At 39.9% G+C, this 11,494-nt stretch overlaps 1 protein-coding gene across 2 annotated transcripts; it reads right to left on the minus strand.

The window, feature by feature from the left end:
* Positions 1-256: 256 nt before the first annotated feature.
* On the minus strand, positions 257-1,596 carry LOC145445302 (uncharacterized). Of its 2 annotated transcripts, XM_080323485.1 has the most exons (4): positions 1,355-1,596; positions 645-881; positions 530-586; positions 257-472 (listed from the first exon to the last, which is right to left on the minus strand). In XM_080323485.1, exons 1-4 carry the CDS (start codon positions 1,418-1,420, stop codon positions 362-364), a joined length of 471 nt encoding a protein of 156 aa, XP_080179611.1. In that variant the 5' UTR covers positions 1,421-1,596; the 3' UTR covers positions 257-361. The 2 variants fall into 2 exon arrangements, with proteins under 2 accessions (XP_080179611.1, XP_080179610.1); XM_080323484.1 differs by having other exon boundaries at positions 257-586.
* Between the last annotated feature and the right edge of the window lie 9,898 nt (positions 1,597-11,494).

An 11,494-nucleotide genomic window follows, 5' to 3' on the forward strand; every position in this document is an offset into this window, starting at 1 on the left:
CGGACTTGAGTCATAATTCCCATGACTCGGACTCGAACCTCTGCTTGATGACTTTGACTCGATGGTGGCAATTGAAAATGACTCGACTGGACTCGAGTCAAAATTAAAAAAGTGACATTGACTTGCGACTCGGAGTCTTGTGACTTGGTTACAACCCTGCCATACACATACAGTGAAGAAACAGCCTTGGCACATAACCTCTATAACAAAGCAATAAGAAGTTGTCATAATTGCATGCATACTCACTAGTCTGATGTCACCCATGGTAGGGAACGTTCCAAGAAATCTTTCTTCGTTAGCTGAGAACGCCGGAGTCCGTATTGATGCTTGAATAGAGACAAGCCTTTGTGCCGATTGCGGTCTACATAAGCTGTACGAGTGTACGTGATTCGAGCGCTTGCTGAACTTTGAAGCTGAATACCAGCAAGGGCATCAGAGCAACGAGTTCAGGGTCTTTGGGACTGCACGACGGCTGCAATATTGATGGAAATATAAGATAGAATCTTACTAGAATTATGCGGATAAATACCATAACATCCACATGGAGATCTGCATTGGTTGCTCCGGCATCTCCCCGAGATATGAGCTGCAGACACAGACAGTTTAGCTCAATTCATAGCAAAATATTACAAAATAATGATTACCGGTATTGGCGTGGCTGAAGGTCCTATATCCTCCCGGACTGATGGCTCTATGGGTAGGGTGGTATCTGACTGCGCGAGTGATTCTACATCGATACGGAGCGACTCATCCACAGGCAACGTGGTGTCCGACTCTGCGAGTGACGCTGATTCACCGCACGGATTGTTTGGGTCTACGACTGAGAAAGATTCATGGCGTGTATTGTCTGGACCTCCATTAGTTGCTAGTTCCTCCCATAACTGTAACAACATGATTTAGTTGCATGAACGGAGCTTCCATAGTTAATTAGCTCGTACTTCTTGTAGTCTCAACAGACGCCAGACGGTACGTCATTTGCCAAAGGTCTTTATTACGAAGCTTGGTGAAAATATCCGAATCTAAGTCATTCTGAGATATGAAATAATTTTGAACATAACATTAATTGACAGAGCTTGCATGTATAAATCAGACTTGACGTTTCAGCAAATGTTTTGTAAGCCGATCTGAACTCCCAACAAAGGGGCACAACCAATAACAAGACTGTCCGTTAGACATTTATCAAAAGTACACGCTAATAATAACCTAAGCTGCATAGTAACCATTCTAATAGATCACAATTGGCACCAGCATTCAACCAACTCCACACAAGATGTACTGAATATAACTGCACAAGCTGCCTCGATTAGCTAGTTAACAGGGCACATTGCTGAAGCTATATTACATATATACTTACCTTCCAATTTCTGGACGTGCTGCCATGAAATACCGTTACTCGCCAAGAAAGCTTCAAAATCCGCATGCTGATTCCCTGTCATCGCGATCACACCACATCGCAAAAGAGCGAGAAATGGCCGAAAAAAGAGGAAGTTTAAGAACAGCACTAAAGGTCACTCCCGGTCGTGGCGCTTTAGCACGATATTGTGCTGCCACAAGCGGCAGATTTGGCGATTGCGCTTTATCTCATTTACAGTGTAGTTGGGTGGTTTCAGTTTGTTTGTGTTTTTATATTACATCCTTGATGGAATTCCATGGAGTGAGCTGATTTCTGTTCATATGTAATTAGATATTTCATCCGTATTCGAATCTGAGGTTCATCAAAGATACCAGCTTTATGCTTCTCGCTTGAGAGTTCTCGGAACTTTCTGCGGATGCACTCGAATCACTTCCGGTCTTTGTTAAGTGCTTTGACGAACAGCTTCATTAACCCTTATTTGATGGACAGAGAAGGAAAGACAATTTTGTCCCTGGCTACCAAATGGTTCTTGATTACACATGTGTTCCAATTTGAAGACTGGTTCATTCTGACCAGTGTTTCTTGCGCCAGGGTGGATTCCTGGCCTGATGTCTCAAAACATATAAAATATGGTTACATGGTATGCCCACTTTGTAGACCCAGCAGAAAATTGACTATTTAAAGATCAACAGAGCTGAGCCGCACATGAGTATTGTAGTTCATCTTTTCAAGGACAAATTTGATAGCTCCATAGCCTATATTCCCTTTTCATCTTTGTAGAAGATGACATATTGGTAGAGGAGAAAATATATTCCCGTTGTGCAAAAGTACGATTGCTAGGATTAACAGCAGGGTTGTAACCAAGTCACATGGTTCCGAGTCACGAGTCAATCTTACTTTTGTGGTATTGACTCGACTCAAGCCGAGTCATTTTCAATTCATCACCGAGTCGATTCTGAGTCCAAGTCACCGCTTAAAGGGTCAAGTCCGAGTCATAGTGTTATGACTCGAGTCCGAGTCCAAGTCACTGCATTGAAGTCATGTTCAACTCATGTTTTCAATCCTGAATTAGCTTATAGCTTATAGAGAATCAACGAATTCACGTCTACATACTATCTGATATAGAATCAACGAAGTCACGTCTAGATACCAGCTGATAGAGAATGAACAGATGCATGTTCATGTAGAGGTACAGTTTTTCTTTCACATTATCAGGTGGTGGACTAAAAAAAAGTTCAGCTTTCCTGCTCAGCTCCCGAAATAGCCGCCGGAGCGTTACTACTATGAGAGAAAATTTTGGATTAATTACAAATAGAGATTTTCGAATTTTACCGGCTACCTCATGATATTGTTATATTGTGTAAAAATATGATTCATAGCAAAATTGGCTCAATTCCAACTAGAAAAAGCGAATTTATTAGAGTAGAATATTTTGGATATGAAAAAATAGTCGGCTTACTACTAATATGTAATTATATTATATGGAAGAATTTCTCACTAAAAACACTCCATTTATTTTCAAAAATAGAATTTTCTCCTCTCATATCATTGATTCAACTTTTTAAAATGAAGCCAAACTCATTGTTCTTTTTATGCAACATAACAATTTTATAAAGTAGCCACCCAGTAAAATAAAAAAGAAGTTATTTTTAAACAGCCCTATTGTACAAACATCACACAACATTATCCGTTAGGTATTACTCACGTGCACAATGCACATACCTAACAAAACGTCAAATGGACGGAGGGTATTGTGAGTTTTCACAGACAGCAAATCAAATCATTGAGGTACACTTCAAAAATGCTAAAGTGGAAAGGAGATCCTCATATATGTTATAGCGGCATGGCCTTGGAATAAATCCACATCTACTGAATTCACGTTCCACTGGTGCACTAGATACAGGAATTGACAAGCATTTTTGAACCACATTGAAGAGCATTTGATACTCATTCTTTCTATAGTCGCCCAAAAATGCAAAGAATCATCGCCTTCAAATCTACACATGAGCGTATCAGTCTCATCCAAGTACTTGACCATCTGAGTCATTTCATTGGCTCTAATTGGACTTTGCTTCGATTGTTTGTATAATTGAAAAGTCTTGAGGACTTTGATTGCGGAGATCTATTACCTCTTCATCACAGGATGATTTTGTACAATGCATTGCTACTATATGTACCATTGTCTGTTGTTTTTACGGCGGCATATCTGATATCAGGCGAGTGCAACGAAAGCAGTGGCGACAAATAGCGATGTCGGCAGAATTCGTCAGATGCGTTGATCTAGCCATTACGATTCGCAAATTTCTTCATCTTCAAGTCATATAAAGTAAGCCGAGTCAATGACTTGGGTCGAGTCATGCGTAATGACTCGAGTACAAGTCGAGTCAATCCAAATATTGACTCGAGTCGAGTCGAGTCATTTCCCCACTTCAAGAAATTTGGGCTTATTTAGGGGTATAGTATCTTCTAAATTGCAGTTAATCTTGCCGAACGAAATCCTATCCATAATCAGCAACATAAAATAAATCATTTTATTGGCCAGTGTAATTGATTTAGTCCGTCACATTGGATGGATATTTGGTGAGCGGTACGGCAGGTTATGTTATGTGGACCTTGTACACGCATATGCCAGAGTCTGCTCATATCAATTTTCTTGCAATTTTATTTAGTACTTAACAGCAGTAGACAGTGATATAGCGCTATATCCGTGAAGGTTTCAACTAGGTAACTTGAAATATACGTGTTCAAGCCAACGAAGAGCTTATATATTAGAGATGGTGTGAGCGTGATGCTCACGTTCGCGTTCTGTGTGTGAACCTCAAAAATTTAGAGGTTCGCGTGCACAAACGAACCTTGGTAGGTTCTGCACCGTGAACCTTTTCATATATTACAATTTAATTTTCACATCATTATAACACCTTTGTATAAAATTTATTGCATTTCAACTGTGGGCCACTCTTTGGATGGCGCGGGCAGCATATAAAAATCAACACCAAACGAGCATGCACCTTGTTAATCTCAAAAAATTTACTTGCTTCTTTACAAAAGTTTGCTCGATATCTCTAGCTTTCCGTTTGCGAATATTTAGTGACCGTCTGCTGTGAGATGGACCCGCATCCCGCAATCACACAACATCAACAGCGAATGATGCTTATTCAATCAAACAACGAAATTGATATCGTTGTCTGATGTAAAAAATATAGCAAGCGTACGGGGTCAATCTCGACTTCATATGTTTAATGTATCATAAAAACCAAATCCGTGCGATTGGGGTGTTGGCTACTGCTGTCAAACTTGTTAATGGGGTAATATCGGTATCCTGTATAGAAACACGTTTTACACTCTGCTCAACATCAACGTAACAATACTCAGACGCCGAATACATTGTCTGTTCATGCCTAGACCGTTGAGGCGTAAGCTTACATTCCCTTGCAAGTCCTCGTGGAAATTGTTGGCAATGCGACTGAAGATATTGATTTTATGGGAATATTATATCATTTAGTTGCCCCAGTTGATATATTTGGTGACGTTTAAGACGTCAATATGTACTTCAGCATTGTGGCATTATGAGCCCCGAGTCGTCGCTAGGCATGTGTCCAGTGATATAGGCTGTCACTTCACTGAAATGTAGGGCTGTAATTAGCAACATGACATCACATGACGTCACGAGGTGCACGTTCGTGTTCACACAGAACCTTTCAAAAAGGTTCGCGTTCACACGAGCCTGAACCTTTCAGAGGTTTACACCATCCCTATGATATATATCTGGCTGACTTGGATGTTAAGAACGCGAATAGCGGTAATGTGAATGATTGCCTTCGCAAAAAAAAACTCGATATGCTCATTTCTACCAACATTTCGAATGTAGGCTACAAATGGGTAGGTAGGTAGGTTCATGCTTGTCCTCATTTGCTTTTAACATCTCAAAGTCATGAATATGTGCAGTTGGCTATAATCGCTTGTTGTCAGGACTTGTCAGGACTACTCTATTACACTAACTACAATTAAAATAAATGATGCACCGAGTGAAACATTTGACATCATGTAGGTTCGCGTTCTTGTCCGCCATCGTTTTATAAAGAAGAACTAGTACCTTCCAAACGTTTCTAAAGTCTTGAAACGTGCTACCGTAGCACGATACTCTGCTCACTGCTAGCTTATAGGATATCTCGATACTAATCCGATCGCATTGTTGTTACGGATTAGCCATAACAGCAGGCTACACCAATCCAGTTTATTTTGACTGATTACACTTCCTACAAACATCCAAAATTCTTTCCTGTTCCGTTCAACTGAAGCTATCTACTCAGATATCCTACTGCTCATTCGGTTCTGTTAGAATGGATAAACCTAGATTGTGATAAACTGTTCAAGAAAGAGGCCGCATTATGCAAACATAAGATCTTATTAATATAATCTCTAATTTCGACACTGTGGTATGAAATTGTCGTTATACCCAGACTGAATTCATCCCACATATGGGGTGATTCGTTTTCTGATATCACCCTGTATCTCGTTGTCTAACTCTACATATAATCGACCATTAACTATCGATAATTCTATATTATTACTCAGAATCAGATAAAGTCTAGTGGGAGGTAATTCTCGGTGGCAGAACGGACATTCTATCAGCTGTCACTTATTTCTCTTCAAACTCTACCAGCGCTGAGCACATGTCCACGAAGTAACGAAACAGGACACCCGCACACGTGATTTCCAGTGGCAATCTTTTGTCCACTGTCCAATTATGCATGCATTGCATAGCTTCGTAACGCGAAAGATTAGATTATTGTGATCCAAGCAACTGAAAATGACGAATCGTTTGGCGATTGGCAACATACATCACGTTATGCGTGACATTCCCTTGTTAGGCTCGTGTTAGCTATCTTATGATTTTATATTTTAAACCGTATTACAATAGCCGTATTGTAGAGTATATAGTCATGACGTGAGATCGTGCTACTATTTCGAATATTTTAAAAGTCAACCTGAGAGATTTTAAATTACGGAGATTGAATTGTAGATCTATAGTAAAAGCGGACAACTCGTTTCATACTGTACAAGAAAAAGTACAATCCGAAACTTCTAACTGTCGCTGTCAGCAATAACAGACATCTTAATAAAGATTACTCTTTCAGTGTCTCTTGCTGATCCTACGTGATTCAAATACGGACCACTGACGGACGATTTCTTCTTATAGCAAGGTAATCAATAACGCGATTTTAAGGTATGATATTCTCGCGCGGTCTAAGTGCCACGGATTTGGTACACATGCTAATAATGTACGTGTCATTTTATTTCCCGCAGTAATTGCGTGATCGTGCTCTGTGTGTTTATTAGCTGCGGCGATAATTCTACAGCTCATACTGAGAAAATATCGTCACGGGCCGCTCATCGGCTTAATCTGCAGGAGTGCCGACCGAATTTCGTTGAGTCGCGGTGCATGCAGTCTGATCTGTAAACATAGTGTTCTCGGTTCCACTTCCTTTTTATTTTGTTTTCAGCATATAGTTGTCTGATGCTAATTCTTCAAACATACGAAATCAAATTCATTGTTTATTAATATAGCGATACGTGGGTAATATATTTAAAAATATGAAATCTAATTCCAGTTCATATCACCAAATAGCATGCCTTTACAGTTCATCCTACATTATCCGCATTATGTGCAGAGCTGTGCAACCAGCCGTGCATATTCCACTGCGCAAGAGGTTTTTTATGACTGCCTCTTTCCATCTTACTGGATATATCACTGGAAAGCACGCGATGAATATAAACTGTCGTGCAAAATACTTAATCGTTTTATGTCGATCTTAACTATCAGTGTTATATTTCGATTACAATACGTTATCCTGAAAAATATATTATTATGTATCACCAGTTGGTTTTATCCCCGATATTAATTATTATCGATGCTTCGATGACCGACATTTCCGATATATGTATATTGAATACGTATAGTATGCAACCCGTATCATCAAGATTTTAACGCCAACTTGGATCCATTGAACGGAGTGTCAGCATATAGTCGAGGCTAACTATTGATTATTTAATTACACTGTCTTCGTGGATTGTTCCTCTCTTTATCTGCGATTGTTTGCAAGATAGTATTATCGGGCGCCAATGCGCAGGCAACCCAGCATATACAGACGCATGGAAAATTCTATAGTCTGTGAATTATTCATCAGTGCCATAATTTTCGGAAATTCTACTCATTCATTATGAGCCATATCGGTGATATTATACAAATAAAGACTTAATCACTTATAGGCAGGATTCATATCTCCCATTACGAATGAGGGATGCGTATCGTTGACGGGGTCAAACAAATGACTAGTCATTAATTAGGGTCTTGACAAATATCCATGTGGTAGATTATGGATAAGCGTACATAAATGCAGGAGTAAAGCTGATACCAAACATCGTTTACATTTTTCATGGTTTAATTTAAGCTTCAATGCGTGCTGGAAGTTAATCTAATATGTGCTATGTGGCTTGTGTATTAGGGATGATGCGAACCCCTGAGAGGTTCTGGTTTGTGGAATATGGACTTTGCGAACACGAACCTCTGACGTCGCGTGACATCACAATGATAATCTGAAACACAATGTACTCTTACATATATATAATATATATATAATATATATATATATTTATGCAGGCCTTACGAGTAGGCTATACGTGCAGCCTACTATAATCCCAAGTACAATATTGTTCCAAAACGCAATAATATCGCATTGTCATTGTGTCATTCGACAGTATAATATCGGGATAGTCACCGCTGAGCATGTTAACTCCCCGCACTTCCCTTGACTATGTACAATTGTATGTACGTACATTACATGTGTACTTGTACATTCAGTAGGATTGAGATATATATGCCACATACTTGAGCCCGCTTGTCGATATTAGCAGGGATTTGAATTGATTGCTTCTAATTTCCGCTATTCAGGTCATCAAGGAGTAGTATAGGAACTAGGAAAGCGTCTTTTACCACCCTTTCTTCGCCCCTATCAAGTGTCTGTATACATTGTGCACATGTACATTGTACAGTACAATAAGATATTGTTTCGTTGATGGTTAATAATCAAAATACGCTTGGTGTTATTCGTAACACGAGTCATACCGTTATTACTGGAACGAACATCTTATCATAGGATGTTATAGACACACAGAGGTAACGATTCATCAGATCTAAGATCACTCTCATTTGGCCTGCTAGAGCCTATCATTCCACCAAGTATTGTGGGGCTACCCAAAAAATTGGAGAAAGTATTCGGTGCCACATGCACAATGCAGCATAATTAAATTAAATATAATATGCGGTTGTATCATGCGTATAGTCAATATAGGGTCATCAACGCGCTCTCGTCCGCTTCCTGGCCAAGCAATCAGCACGAGCCGATACAGAATATCGTGATATTTTAAGCAATGGTCACGAAAATTAGTACTATTTTTGACGATGTAGGGCTCATCTCAGTTTTGCATTGTATTTCCTTTTCACTGACAGCGTGACACAGCGAGTGATAGTAAGTTGCAATTCAAGAAATTTGAATCACAGACGTCGAGGTTAACGGGAATTTTTAGCGGTTCAGAAGGTAGGACCTAATGAGGTTCGTTTGCGAACGCCAACTTCTGATGTTCGCATGTAAAGGCGAACGTGAACCAATAATGTTCGTGCCATCCCTATACTCGACTATTCTGTTGCATGCAATGACCCAACACAATAATACATGTAAAATGATCATGTCATTGAAAAGCTGCATTGAGTTATGAACTATATGAGCCGCATATGACGTGCGATGAGGAATCAAGAATCGCGAGGGCTTCGATGGATTTGGAGAGCCGCTGACCTATCCAAGCCGTGTTATTTATGGCGCATGCCAAAAATACCAAAAATAACTTATTTTTGGCATTTTTCAGATTTTAGTTTTGGCAGCTTTGGCATCGCCAGCAATTCGCATTTGCATACTAGAATTAAGGATGTAAAACAATGTATAGTTTAATCTTTCATATCAAACGATAGTCACAAACGTGCAGTGTCCACTTCGTGTCATCAAACAGCGAGAGTACGAGCCGAATTGGCAACGGTGTTGGAGAGTCAATTCACCAAATACAAAACCGACCGACTGTTTCTGCAATATCTAACCCGAATAGTCGATACGATATGCCTGCATAATTACCTGCATTCACACAGATCACAATACCACTTATGATAACAATTCAAAATCGTTGCTGACACGTTTGAATCAGAGCCCTTCGCTAACTAACCTACGGATAGATACGCAACACCCGTCGTCACGCTTGCTTGCCCGGTGGAAATTACTGCTCGGCAATCTGACTGAACGCAACATAATTGCCTTGCTAATCCCATAGCTGACGACCCGCGTGCTTAAATTCAATAAAGTTGATCTTATTTGAAAGCTACTGTCGCACTGATTCCGAAAATATACATTGAAATTTAATCAGGGCAATGGAACCCCCTTGAAATACACATAAAAGTCTGTAAATTGGCATTGTTGTAAACAATCGCCACCACGCAAGTGCCATTGTTAAGGTCTTTGTGATACGTCTCTGCGATTGTTTACAACGATGCCAATTTTCAGACTTTTATGTGTATTTCAAGGGGGTTTCATTGCCCTGATTAAATTTTAATGAATATTTTCGGAATCAGTGCGACAGTAGCTTTCAAATAAGATCAACTTTATTGAATTTAAGCACGCGGGTCGTCAGCTATGGGATTGGCAAGGCAATTATGTTGCATTCAGATTGCTGAGCAGTTATTTCCTCCGGGCAAGCAAGCGTGACGACGGGTGTTGCGTATCTATCCGTAGGTTAGTTATCTATACCTTCACTCGCTAACCAATGGCTAAAAATCACGAGTGGCTTCAATATTAATTATACTATTAAAAAATATCGAACGGGCAAACAAAAATAACAGTAAAGGAATGGATGTTTGCAAGCCTGTGTGTGTATGGTACGTAGGGTTGCATTTGAAACAAAAACAAGTATGTTTAAAACAACGCACTAATTTAAAACATGTTGATTGTTTCGACGCGACACTCCAAATCGTAATGAGTGCCGAGTGCCGATTCACAGGCGTCGAATCCTGTCTGCTCAGCTGATTCTGCTCTTGGACTCGGGCAAGCTTGCGTATCAGTCTTGCATTCAATCTAATACAACCAAGCACTCCCTAATTGCACAAGGCTTTAGTTGGAACACGAAGATGCATAAGCGAGTTTCGCAATAGTGCTTGCTCGATGCTCGTCCGTTGCTCGATGGAACGGAGAATGATGCAACACCACCGAGGAAAATATATAGAGGCAAGCGAATAGGAAAGAAGAACTGTAATCAAATAATCAGGATAAAAATCAGACAATTGGAATGATTAAAAAGATTTAAAAATAAAGGACAGTTGAATAGGAAACTAATTCCTCTAAAAACGTCATCAAATCGAGAACAACAAATAACATGCGCAATTGCAAACAATCCCCCATTCGACTGAACCCAGTCAACATAATAGCACCAATAAGTAAACGATCAGATTAGTCAGAACTCAGAAACATACATCAATCTGTGACCGCACAGATTCGATGACTGAACAATGCAAATGTTAATTCGAAATCGCACGTTCCTTTTGTGGTCACGTAACATCTTTTGAGAACCAAGAGGTTTCGAGAGCGCAAAGCGAAGAAAGTTAAATAACTTGTATCACGTTCAGTCAGAGTCAACGTCGACACAGACAGAATAGTTCGACGGATCAGCCGATCAAAGCCATCAAGATAAGCGACTCGGTCCGAGATCAACTATATTTGGTCTAGAAGCGAACGAACTGGTGATTCCGTCCGATTAATGTCACAGTCACATTTCAAGACACAGGGGTTGAATGGCAAACGTGCGTCGTATTGGAGCAGCGGTTCTCAACCGGGGGTCCGCGAAGCAATTTCAGGGGGTCCGCGAGACCTCTAAATTTTTAAAATGGTTTATATATAACCTAATTTTTATTTTATGTTTTAATTTGAGAAAGCATGAGGCAGTTTCGCACCACAACTGCTAAAACCTCATGACTGATATCATCATCATAATCGTCTGACATGGACTGTCGTAGTGTGGAAACTCATTTTCATTGCCAATTTCCAA

Source organism: Botryllus schlosseri, chromosome 8 (assembly GCF_051294905.1).
Source record: "Botryllus schlosseri isolate E-star chromosome 8, Bs_hap1, whole genome shotgun sequence".
In the NCBI taxonomy this organism is placed as follows: Eukaryota; Metazoa; Chordata; class Ascidiacea; order Stolidobranchia; family Styelidae; genus Botryllus; species Botryllus schlosseri.

Bases quoted from the DNA above. Each gene is read 5' to 3' on its own strand.
- LOC145445302 (XM_080323484.1), bottom strand. From the start codon at position 1,420: ATGCGGATTTTGAAGCTTTCTTGGCGAGTAACGGTATTTCATGGCAGC. The intron at 882-1,354 runs GTAAGTATATAT...ATGTTGTTACAG, and splicing joins GCACGTCCAGAAATTGGAAG to TTATGGGAGGAACTAGCAAC. The intron at 587-644 runs GTAATCATTATT...CTGTGTCTGCAG, and splicing joins CTTCAGCCACGCCAATACCG to CTCATATCTCGGGGAGATGC.